The sequence below is a fragment of the Phragmites australis genome, chromosome 6 (genome assembly GCF_958298935.1).
Source record: "Phragmites australis chromosome 6, lpPhrAust1.1, whole genome shotgun sequence".
In the NCBI taxonomy this organism is placed as follows: Eukaryota; Viridiplantae; Streptophyta; class Magnoliopsida; order Poales; family Poaceae; genus Phragmites; species Phragmites australis.
Window position 1 is genome coordinate 37,077,527 of NC_084926.1, and position 12,588 is coordinate 37,090,114.

The following is a 12,588-nucleotide window of genomic DNA, read 5'->3' on the forward strand; positions in this document are numbered from 1 at the left end:
ATTATTTTCACCAGAGAAGCCGGTGAGCTTCGACTTTTTCTTTAGCCATGCATTCCAAGTTCTCTCTTTCTCTAAACATGGTGTCTTTTTCATTGTCTAGAATATTTTCAGAAGATTTTATGCACTTTTAAGCATGCATTGTTCAATCCTTTTCTTTCTGGGTTCAGAAAGAGGTCATCTGTTGCTACTCCTTGGGATATAATGTTTAGTAACCGTTCACACGAACTTTCATATATGTTCTCTGAGAGGGTTTTTGCTTTTTAGTATAAGCGTCTAAATAATCCGCAAAGTAATTTAAAATTTAGGGTGTGTTCAAAGTTCATAAACTTAAAATCCGAATGCCCGACCTTATATTTTCTTTTTATAAGAAAACAATAGTTACAAGGACTTAACCACGAAGATATATAACCCGGCAAGTAATGAACAAAATATTCATGGCAATAAAACAAAATGAAATATTGTGGGATTGGGAAAAAACCATAAATGAATTTAATATTGTACATTAGGCCGTGCTTGAACATATATACCTTTTAGGAGCCGTGCTAGTTGGACTAGCAATGTCTATCTATCCTCTGCCTAATTCTTTCTACTTGAGGCAATCCAACGGACCTCACCTCCTTTCAACGGATGGACGATGATGGATGTGTTCCATTCCACGAGTGCAGAGTGCAGACATGGCCCCTGTACAACTGCCGATCAAATCCGGAAGAAAATAAAATAAAAAATCATTTTTATCTGCGCCGTCGATCGCCTGATCGGACGGCCAGGAAAAATAGCTGCAGCGCCTCGGATCCGCATTTCCTTTTCGAAGGCAAGCCGCCGAGCTGAGCGTAGCAAATTCACACGCCCCCCGATCGAGCAGAGCAGCAGCAGCAGACAGCAGAGAGCACAGTGCTCCAGCGCAGTGCTACCACCGCTCCCGATTCCCAACCTCCCACCTCCGCCGCCGCCGCCGACCGTTCGCCGTCCTCCTCCGCCGACGAAGGGCCTCCGCGCCGTCTCCAGGCCTCGATCACTCCCGGAACCACGGGCCGGGGCTTCACCCCTCCTGCTTTACCCGGCTGGAGATCCATCCGGTGTGGCATTCCGGTCCTCGGTAAACCCTAGGCGCGATTGCTCTCCGTTTCCCCTCGTTTTTTGCTGCGAAAAATCGGATTTTTAGGCTGGGGATAAGGCCACTTCTTGCCCGCGTCCGTTGTTGGGAACCAGTGGAATCCGTCCATGGTTTCCCCCCCGGATGCTTGTGTTGGTGGGTTCGAATGTGTAATTCCAGTGGGCGTGTTGGCCTGTGGTTGCGTGCCGGGGATCTGGGAGCTTCTAGTGTTCTCATTTTGAGATTAGGGCTGGGCGCTGTGTGGGAGATTTCTCATTTTTTGAGCTTTTCTCTAGTGAATGTGCTATAAACATGCTAGGTGTTCATTCCTCTGTCGATTTTCCAAGGTGTAGGTATACAGGTTTTTGTATCCAAGTTGTAGCGCCAAAGATTTCCTCTGAACTCCAGGGTATTTTATAGGGAATGTGGACGTAATATGTTGGATAAGAGCCAGAGCCCCAGACACACTTTACGAACTGTTTCTATTATTTTGCACAAACACACTGCATGAATAACAAATAAATTAATTCTTATCGCTCTGGATGCCCTTTCAGGTAGTCCAGCACATGATCATGGGAGAACATCGGGATATTACAGCGTTAATGTAAACCATATATCACGTTGGTATGGTTTTCTGGGCCTAGCTTTTTCAGGTAATTAACCACTTAGGGCAAACATTTGCATCAATTGTGTAGTGTTCTTTTGTGGACTTTATACTTTCATAATCTTTTCATCTAGTTTAGGATTTCAAAGTTGGAACTTAAGGGCCTGTTCGACCTAGTTTTAACCTTTGACCTTGTAAGCCGAAGCTATGGCCTAACAGGTCGGAGCTTCTTGAGATCATCATATAAGATTATTAACTTTGTACTGGAAGCCCTGAATAATAAAAAAATTCTAAGTCCAGCGGGAGCAAGCTTCTACCATTTGCCAAAATGAAACCCCAGCCAGCTTTTTTATTGGAGAAGCTTAAGCCTGGCCTAGGCCCTAAAATCGTTGGAGGCTCTAGATATTTCTTGTTTTCTTTCATTTTGTGGTTGGGGAACTTGCAGGCTTACATTTTTTGTATGATCTTTCCTGTAGGTCAATAAGCAATCTGGAATGTTTTCCCGAGCTGAAGTAGAGAACTTCTGGAGCTGGATATCAGTATTCTGTTAGGGACATGCTCCAACCAAGGGAAGCTGATCTTCCTGTACTCTTTCTTGTCTTCATTGTGCTTCCTGTGCTAGCTTACTTTCTTCTTGGGAGATGTCATCATGCTGTAAGTAAGAAGGCAAGGGTAAGTGTGCTTGCACAGCGAGCTGCAGAAGACACCTTTAGAGCGGAAACAATGGCGTGTCCAGATGTTATATTGCCAGGCCCTTCTTTGAGATCCCTGCCGTATTTGAGACCTGCATCTTCATTAAGACATGAATACCATGAATGTGCTACTTGCCATGCCCCTGCAAAGACTCGCTGCTCCAGATGCAAATCTGTCAGATACTGGTAAGATTGCTCTTCTTTGGTGCTTGAAAGAAAAATTTAGCTAGGTGTTTGAATCTTACTTGTCATGTGCCTTTTATTGATTACATTTATTCAAGTTATAGGTTTAGGATATATTTCCTCTTTACTTGTTTAGCATTGTACAACGTAGCATTAACCCTTCCTGATTCTGTAATTTGTATTAGCACTAATAAGTATGCATAATTTGTTTAATATATTTCCTCTTTTATTGATTATATTGAATTTGTCCTGATAGGCTTGTTCTAATTGGTCAAGAGTTTAAGTGCTCCTACTATTGCTAAGATTAAGCACCTTGTCAGTTGTCAGTACAGTGGATCTAGCACATGATTAGAAAAAGTAGTACAAATTAAGGCTCTTTCTTGATGGCATAATATGAGGAAATTCTTTGCGGTTGATTGATTCAGTTTGCTCGTGCACCATGATTTCTTTTCCTTTCCATGTGGTCTCTCTTCGTCATGCCACAATTACCATAATGTTGTCTTGCCCCTGTTGTTGAGGACACTTCGTAATACATTTTGGATGTTCTGTAGCTCTGGAAAGTGTCAAATAATACACTGGCGGCAAGGACATAAGGAAACATGCCAGAAATGGCATGGTAGTGGTGCTAGCAGCTCTGGTGGACCTGCAACTGAGGCTTCTGAACATTTGCCCGTCTTGAGTAACTTAAATTCACCTCTTCCGGGTGGCGACATTTACTTGCACGACATGAACTTTGATACTGTATCAGAGCCATCCTTTCCGACAACTGATAACTACAATCTAGATACTGATCCATTCCCGTTAGACAGAAGCAACATGATTAAATCAAATCAAAGTCTTCATACTAGCGAATATGGTGCTGTTGGTGTATCTTGTGAGAAGAATAATTACAGTGTTGATGAAGAAATTCGGCCTTCCGAGATTTTATCAGTAAACAAGGTAGTTTATGCGAACTCTTACAATTCACCTTTTGTTCTTCAGCCTACAGGTTTGTCTTAAATGATTCAATCCTTTAACTTGTGATTGCAGGTGTCAAACAACAATTTTGGTTCAGATGCGAAGAGTGGTAACTGTGATGCAACTTATCCTGTCAAAAGTATCGCACAGCAACCTAGCATTTGTGCTCCTGAAACAAGAAAACGGCCGAAAGCAAGTATCACGGTTTATGAACCCGACATGGGTGTCTATTTAATTTCTGATATGATCAGTTCTTGTGAGGGGCCATATGCTTCTGCCGCTGAGCCACTACAAAGGAGTTTATCGTCTGGAAAGACTATTGGGAAAGAAGATGTGGTGCATAAGAGGCCTCCATACCCATCAGGTAGGGTGGCTCAAAAACCACTGGAGAGGGTGTCTACATCGCATCAAAATGATGGACATGAAAAGAATCCTTGCAGCAAAAATGACCAAAGTTAGTAAACGAGTCTTCTGATAAAATGGGCTAGCTTTATTTACGGTGCTCTGTTTTATCTCATATAGTTACTGCATTGTCTAGGATCTACCCAAACAAGTGTTTCAACAAGCAGCAATCTACAAGGATGCGATGGAATCTCAAAGTTAGGAGCATCCAAGGTTGAAGTTTTGAAGAAGCCATCAAAATTTCTCAAAACCAGCCTTGTGGGATTGATCAATGATAACAAGAGGAGTAAGGTTAGGAATCATTTATGATCAATCTATTATGAGCAAATATCACAAAACTACACTTCTTTTGGGTAAACTATCACAAAACTACTCTTTTTTTGTTTCATTTCACATAACCACACTTCTTTTAGATAAGTTATCACAAAACTAAATTTTTTGTTTCCATTTCACAAAACTACACTTCCTTTGCAATAAACTTTCACAAAACCACACTTTTATTTGGTTGAACAGCTCGGATCCACATGGAATACTCATGGAGAGTGTGAGTATGCCGTGCGGACCCAAGATCTTCAACGTGTAATTTTGCAAAAATTTGTTGCAAAATAAGTGTAGTTCTGCGAAATGAAAACAAAAGAGTGTAGTTCTATGATATATTACCCAAAAGGAATGCAGTTTTCTGAATGGAGACAAAGAAAGTGTAGTTTTGCGATAGTTTAGCCAAAAGAATGTATTTTTGGGATATTTTACTCATCTATTATTGTTATCATGTTGCAATTTCTGTATGAATTGAAGGTTTGGTTTCTAAAATGGTACTTCAGGTATTGTTCCCGTATGAGGATCTTGTCAAGTTTTTTGAGTATGATGTACGGGGCATTTCTCCCAGAGGTCTTTTCAATTGTGGAAACAGGTATTGAACATTGCTTATGTGGATTTGTAATGCTTCCCTAATCATTTTTGTTACTATTATGTACTTCTATCAACATGAGAAACTTGTTATTTCTGTAAGAAGTGTAAATGCATCCCATACCACAAGTTAGGGACCTAGCATTAGTTCGCTACACTTTGTTCCTGGAATGCTTTATGCTTTATCTTCATAAGAGTTGCTATTTGTGTTCTTTATGTATCCAGATCTCCAGACCATCCAAACTGATCAATTGATCAGTGCATAACTATGGTAAAATGAAACATGTACTTTGTACATCTGTTCACATGATTTACAACAAAAGGCGGTATTCAAGACATCATGTTATTCAAACCATCCTTGATTGAAAAGGGTAAGACCTGGTATTAAACCATCAAAGTCAAGTACAAACAAAGAAAAATGGAGGTTTTTGTGCTCAGAACCAGAACTGCAGCTGTACATAAATGTTGTACTGAACACTGTTGTGGGCTGTGTTCTGGCCATGGGCCAGTGGTAGGTTAGGTTAGGAATAAGTCAGATAAAGGCAGGAGATTATCTTGTTAGGAAAGTGATGATATTTGTTAGGAAATTAGAGATAGAGATCAGGTTGGTTTCTATGCTAGTAGAAATTAGATATTAGTTTCTTAGGTTTCAAGTCTGTCCTTATATATAAAGGGACCCCATGTACTCCATTATCAATCAAGTGATAATTCAGTAAAGGGCTTTGCCCACAAAACTGGGCTTCACTCAGACCATCTTCTCGATGGGAAAAGCCTGATGATTAGAGGGGGATCTGCCTCTATCGTGTCTGCTGCATCATATTATTGGGTATCAGAGCAGTTCCATTCTACTCCTACCATCGCCCTTCCTCTTCGCTCCTTATGTCGCCCGTTCACACGCTCCGCGCACCCATCGCCCGCTCCCGCTGTCCAGCAAAATCAACCGTACCATATTAATTAAATACATGATCCGTAATGTAAGTGATTGGTTTACACAGTGGTGACAATGTAACAGATGGATGAGGGCTAAGATGGAGAGGCGGTGAGAAATAACGGGGTAGAAGTTGAGAGACTGAATTCAGAAAGTTAGAATTTTGAATTGTCATTAGGAGTACATACTGAGTAGGAACTTCGGTTAGCGTGGGTTGCGGTCAATGGCTGGGTTCCTGGGCTGCTTAGGCCCTTGTTGCTTATCAATTTAGGAAACATGAGATTGAATATAATTCGTATAGAATGGGGTTCATTTATTATTTATCTCTGTATATGTAGTGAATACGAGTATATAGTGTGGATTGTCAAGACTATGACAGTCAATCAATCGGAAGATAACATCCATGACACATTGGGCAAAGAGCAGAGTTTAAGAATCTTAACATAAGAATGAGACTGATTCCGAAATAAGAGATATGGTACAATTTCTTAATTAAATAGGTTGTCTGATTTGAAAATTAAAATGCTGCAAACAGAACTAAAATCCTACTGTAACAACTGATATGGTGTACAACTGATTAAAATAATATCATTTTTTTTCTGTAACAAAAAGAATAGCATGAGTATTAATGTTAATAAGACATTCATTCTTAATTTGTTCAAGTAATTTTTTACTAAAATGCTTTTGTCCTTTTTCCCATTTTTGTAACTTAACGTGTACTTGGTTAATCAATGTTTGTTGTTATTTAACATCTACTTGGTTAATCGGCTGTTTGTTGTGATTATCTCCTTTGTTTTGCAGTTGCTATGCTAATGCTGTTCTACAATGTCTCATGTGCACAAAGCCACTGATGATCTACCTGCTTCTGAGATTGCATTCTAAAGACTGTAATATTAAAATCCGAAACAGTTCCCCCCCTTCAATAATGCTGTGTACTTTGTGTTTCTGTTCTCTTGACTTAAAAGTTACTATGTTCCTTTAGGTTGCTCAAAGAATTGGTGCCTTATTTGTGAACTTGAGCAATATGCTTCCACTTTACGTGAAGGTGGTGGACCCTTATCTCCTAGTAGAATTCTTTCTAATCTGAGGAATATTGGATGTCGCTTGGGTGGCGGAACTCAGGAAGATGCTCATGAGTTTTTAAGGTGCTGTAACTGTTACATGCTAGTTTTAGCTCGTGTTTTTGGTCGCTTGCTATTGTTTTGCTTATTGTAATGATAAAGTTGCTTTATTACATTTGAGGAGTAATTGTTCTAGTGGCCAATCAAAACTTCTACTCCATATTATTGCTCGAGTAATATCATATTTTTTCTTAAAATTTTTTGTAAGAGAAGCAATTTTTATTGACAAATGTTGTTATCAAGGTGTTTATTTTGGGGTATGGAATGTACACATGCGAAATGAATGAGATCTGTTCTGAAAAAACCTTGGCAGGAGAGTTCCTTTCTGATTTAAACATGATTCATCATGTAGAAGTTGATTGACTTTCTTGAAAGAAATTTCTTTCTAGTGCTAACTTGTCTCACGAGATACAGTGTTGCCCTAATGAATAATTGATTGCTGTTTCCCAAAGCTGGGGAAGGCAATGTACTAATATGATATCCTATAAACATTAAAAAATTGAAAGGCGTTTGCTAAAGTATGTTTATCTTATACTCTCATGCTATAATATGTTTTTGTATGAAATATTTAGAAGATAGAGGAGAAAACACAGTAATTGAACTTTTAAAATTTGACAAAACATGTGTATTTATTTTGTTGACAATGTGCCTTAATCGAACACCACTAGGCATCTTGTGATGTCTATGCAAGCAGCATGCTTGGATGGGTTGGGCGGTGAGAAGCACGTTGAACAAAGTTTTCAGGAAACAACACTGATACAACAGATGTTTGGTGGCCGTCTTAAATCCAAGGTAATTTAATAAATCCCCAACTTCTGGTTGGAGTTGCATTTTTTTGAAATGTTGAGATATGTTGCTAATTTCTTTAGTCATGTACTGAAGTTGTAACCATGCATTTTGTTGCGAATATGTTTTCCCCCATTTGTAATAAAAGCAAATATTCTCAATTAGTTTCCTGTGGTTCGTCATGCTCAGGCACCATGTTAAACTGTCATATACTAATTGATTTTGTTTATGAAACAAGGTTAAGTGCCTCAGATGCTATCACGAATCTGAAAGGTATGAGAATATAATGGATCTTACTCTGGAGATTCATGGCTGGGTGGAGTCCTTGCAAGATGCTTTGACACAATTCACTGCTCCTGAAGATTTAGATGGGGAAAATATGTATAAATGTGGAAGGTAGTGTTGCAACCGGCAACTAACAATCTTGTTACACATCATTTCGATTGGACTGCAACAAATTGAAGTCTCCTAAAATTATGATTTTTTTTTAATGCAGGTGTTCTGCTTATGTCAAAGCTAGGAAGCAATTGAGTGTGCATGAGGTGCCAAACATATTAACTCTTGTTCTAAAAAGGTTTCAGGTAATTACTTATTGGAATCATGCAATATCGATTTGTCCGTGATAAGTGTTTTGTTGTTTATAATGTTCACCCAAAATTTTGGAGGATGTATTTGCATTTTTATGCAGTTGTTTAGATGTACGTTTGTTGGTATTGGATAATATTCACTTGAAATGACTAATTTCTAAAAGAACATGTCATATTCTGCACATTATTTGAATCTGTAACCAAGCGCCTTTAACCACTGGTTTACTCAATGCTATTTTAATTCGTACATAGAAATGATATTATTGGATTTGCCATAAAAAAGTACTTCCATATTTGCCTTTTAATAATTTTTACAAACGTGTAACTAGAAAAAAGTAATGTTCAAAACTGCAACTGTGTATTTCAGATTGTCAATGTCTGATATAATGAAACGGCAACTATCTGGGGAGCAGGGTGGGTAGTGAAGCACATGTAGGGCAATTTTCATATAAGTATATTCATTGGTTGGATCACTTATCACATGACTCATATTTGATGCTCGAGCTGTCCACAATTGCCTACTACATGAATCTTTGGATGAAAGAACTAAATGAATTATTTTTATTTCTTCAGACAGGAAAATACGGCAAGATCAACAAATGTGTCACTTTTCCTGATATGTTGGACATGGTTCCTTTTGTGACTGGGTCTGGTGATAATCCCCCTCTTTATTTCTTGTATGCCGTGGTTGTACATGTGGATACAGAAAACGCATCATTCTCTGGGCATTATATATCATATGTCAAAGATATGCAGGGTACATGGTTGAGAATTGATGACTCCGAGGTATGTTTTACAACAAAGTGCATTACATGAAGTAGGGTAAGAACCTGTTACCTACCTGCACATGAATTGCCAGAAGTTACTCTGGACTCGTGCAATTGCATTTTTAGATTTTATATACTCCGTCCCAAAATATAGGGTATATTAGGATTTGGAAAAGTCTTTGAAAGTATACTTTGACCATTAATTTATTTTACAATATATTATCAATTGCTACAAAATCAATATCGTATTAAAAGATCTATGAAATATGGATCTATGGATACAACTTTTGTACATTAAAACATGCGTATAATTTGACTAATTGTTGGTCAAATTTACAAAGTTTGACTTTTCCAAATACTAATACACCCTCTATTTTGGGACGGAGGGAGTATATATATGTCCTATTAGATAGGTAGCGAACATACCACGAGAGATGCCCAATTGATCATACACATTCTGTTCCACTAATAAAATATTGGTGTTAACTTAATTCTTCAGTGCACATAAATACATAGTCATTCATTTTGTTTGCGGCAGAGTAGTTTGTGGTGATAGTTAATTTCACATTTTATTAGCATGGCCTTTTCTTTTATAGGTTCTTCTGATAGAATTATTTAAATGAAATACTAAAAGAAAAACTCGAGAATTGTATGGGACAATGTGATAATTTGTTTTGTTCTGGATGCAGGTCCAGGTTGTATCTGTGAATCAAGTTATGTCAGAAGGTGCATATATGCTTTTCTACTTGAGGTAGGTACATTCAACATGTGATATGTGTCGAACCTAAATTGTCATTCAGAATATTTCTACATCTGCACTGTACAACACTCATATTTGCAAAACCTTATTCAGGTCTTTTCCTCGACCACCAAGGATATACATCGAAAAGGGCCTATTGCCTGTTCCAACATCTGTAAAGCATCATACTTCAAAATCGTCCAAGGGCTCTAAACAAGAGTGCAAGCAGACAGACTTACTCTTTTCTGCCAATGAGCAAACATATGGTATTTATGATTTTAGACCTGAGGGGGAAGGCTACATGCAAGATCAGCATGCAGAGTTGAGAGCAAGAAATTTCCATCAAGCTGATGATGCCTTTGCAGACTCAGTTAGTACAGACTTCTCAGAAGCTACATCAAGTGAATGGTCGCTATTTACTAGCTCTGATGAATCCTCATTTACGACTGAAAGCACTAGAGATTCATTCAGTGTTGTGGATTATGGAGACAATGCTGGCCTTGATCCGATTTCCTCTATATTTGGGCCTTGCTATGCTCCAGACCATCCTCCTGGCAATTTCATCTCATGTACAAGGTTCTCGCCTTCTAATCCACAAACAAGGTACTTTCCTGAGAGTACAGGCTTTGTCTTGGATTCTTCCATGCCGACTCACCCTCACGGCAATGTACATAGAGGAAGATATCCAGATAGGGCATGTGCTTCTTCGGCTGAACCCCTTTCTTCGGCACATCAGCGAAGCGTGTATGGTCGGTATGCCCTTAGTAGAGATGGTTTTGTTCAAACATCTGGCTTTTGTCAAATGTAATGGGTCTACATTTTTAGCCCTAGCTGGAGCTCAGATGCGGTTAGCACTGCCAGTGATACTGCCTCATGTTCTTTTATTTAATGTGAGGCATATTAAATTTTAGCTGCATTTCCTAGGGGTAGCTGAGTGATTCAATGTAGTGCAGCAATTAGATTCAGTCCATATGCTTAGCATGGCAGGTGAAATTTTAGAGAAGATTGACAGGCTTTGTGCCAGCCATTGTCCAAGTTAAGCTGGTTGAGCATTTATCTAGCTGCTTAAAATTGTATGGAAGAAAGTTCTGTTTATTTTCAGTTTCTACTTTCTATCCTTCCTAGCCCTCAAAGAAGTGGAGAAAGGTTTGCATTATAGTCGCGCCGCTTTGAACCTCAGTGGCATGTGTTAGGTAAAACATAAGTTTGTTTTTCAAAAATGGTATATGCTTAGTTTCGAAGTAGAACACATCGAAACAATGTGCGGTCCACAATTACGAGCATGGGACTACGTGAGAAATTTTGCATTCTGCTTTTCCTATTTTCATCCTCTTAGGAGTTGGTCTGAGGTCGCTACCGCCGCTGTTTAGTTTCTTCTGAACGAAATCTGACAGTCGTATCACCTGTGACATTATCTTGGTACGCCCAAATCAATCAATCTGGGGTCCTGAATTCCGGCCCCCTGAGGCTGCTGCTAGGCAGATTCTGCAGCTTGGTTGCAGGCTTGCCCAACCTGGCATTGCCTTCTTCGATGCTGACATGAACTGTGCATTGCATGTGGCATTCATACACAACTCAGGGGGTGCCGGCGTGCCGCCCCCGAGGACACTCTTGGGGTGAATGGATGAGAGGGATTGCTCCATGGTTTTCTCTGATACATAGATTTGAAATGAAATTTGAGCTGAACAATAGGGACAGTTCAAGTATTGACAAACATGGAACATGTCCTACAAATGGCAATTGCCGCTGGGCAAATATTGACAAGAATACCTGATGCCAATAGTTTCCTCTCAGGTATGCGTACAATACAAGACGTTTGCCTTACCCTGCAAGAATTCTTAAGTCTCTCTTCACTAAGTTTCTCTCTTCACACAGCCAGGATGTCATTATCGCATCGCAAGGTTCTCCTAGGTTCTTGCACCTGTAGGAAGCCACCTCGACACCTCATCGTCTCCATCGCCAAATCAAACCACACGGATGCATGCACACGCTTCTCTCTCTCTCTCTCTCTCTCTCTCTCTCTCTCTCTCTCTCTCTCTCTCTCTCTCTCTCATGGCTTCTTACCACGTCATACTCTCCCTCATGCTCGTAATGTCCGTCTCCCTCCTCGCCTTTTCGCGTTCTCACCCCACGACCCACGCTCTTGATCACTCCCCTGCCATCAATGGCGCTGAAACGTTGCCACGGTCAACGCCACCCGGTTCCGACAGCTCCGTGGTCAAGAACGGCCACGGCGAGCAGCCGACGGCGCGACGTGGTGGGCACGGAGCAGGAGAGGAGGAAGGGAGGACGGCGGCTTCGGCGAGCGGGCGTCCTCGGAGATGCTGCCCAGAGGGTTCGCTCCTCCGTCGGGCTCGTCGGCGTGCCACGACGACGCGGTGGACGGCGACGACGTCCGCTTCTTCGCCTGCGGCGGCGGCCCGTGACGTGACTCGCCTCCATGGCCATTAAGTTCTTCCATCACGGAGCAACACAAATGTATGCAATTGTTCGTGCTCCGATCGCCCGATCCCGCATTTGATGGACCGGCCGGAGTTCAGTGATGAAACAGATGTTCTTGAGGCCGTCGCTGTTGAGAAAAGTGGCCTAATGCTGTGACAGCCGTCTCTAGCTCCTGCCGGCTCGACCCAAGTGTAAATCTGGATTAGGCTTCAGGTTTCATTTTTTTTCCACATGTGGAAAAAATATGAAAAGAAAACGAAGATCAGGTACCTCAAACGTCAAAAGATAAAAAGATCAGCCAGTATACAGTGAAGACATTTTGTCTCATCTGGAATATTCAAATCGCTTTGTATTTGGTCATGAGATTATCAAGTTATAAGT

At 40.3% G+C, this 12,588-nt stretch overlaps 1 protein-coding gene across 2 annotated transcripts; it reads left to right on the forward strand.

Moving 5' to 3' along the window:
* Positions 1–840: 840 nt before the first annotated feature.
* On the forward strand, positions 841–10,860 carry LOC133922347 (ubiquitin C-terminal hydrolase 15-like). 2 transcript variants are annotated; one of them, XM_062367641.1, is made up of 15 exons: positions 841–1,096; positions 1,648–1,746; positions 2,174–2,575; positions 3,124–3,511; positions 3,602–3,983; positions 4,068–4,222; positions 4,753–4,841; positions 6,567–6,652; positions 6,748–6,910; positions 7,555–7,678; positions 7,911–8,068; positions 8,169–8,253; positions 8,833–9,045; positions 9,716–9,777; positions 9,880–10,860. In XM_062367641.1, exons 3-15 carry the CDS (start codon positions 2,253–2,255, stop codon positions 10,571–10,573), a joined length of 2,922 nt encoding a protein of 973 aa, XP_062223625.1. In that variant the 5' UTR covers positions 841–1,096; positions 1,648–1,746; positions 2,174–2,252; the 3' UTR covers positions 10,574–10,860. The 2 variants fall into 2 exon arrangements, with proteins under 2 accessions (XP_062223625.1, XP_062223626.1); XM_062367642.1 differs by lacking the exon at positions 1,648–1,746.
* The last annotated feature ends 1,728 nt before the right edge of the window (positions 10,861–12,588 follow it).

Excerpts from the sequence above, each read along its gene's own strand:
- LOC133922347 (XM_062367641.1), top strand. The coding sequence starts at position 2,253 with ATGCTCCAACCAAGGGAAGCTGATCTTCCTGTACTCTTTCTTGTCTTC. Across the intron at positions 3,512-3,601 it reads AGATTTTATCAGTAAACAAG|GTGTCAAACAACAATTTTGG; the intron begins GTAGTTTATGCG and ends TTGTGATTGCAG. Across the intron at positions 4,223-4,752 it reads ATGATAACAAGAGGAGTAAG|GTATTGTTCCCGTATGAGGA; the intron begins GTTAGGAATCAT and ends ATGGTACTTCAG.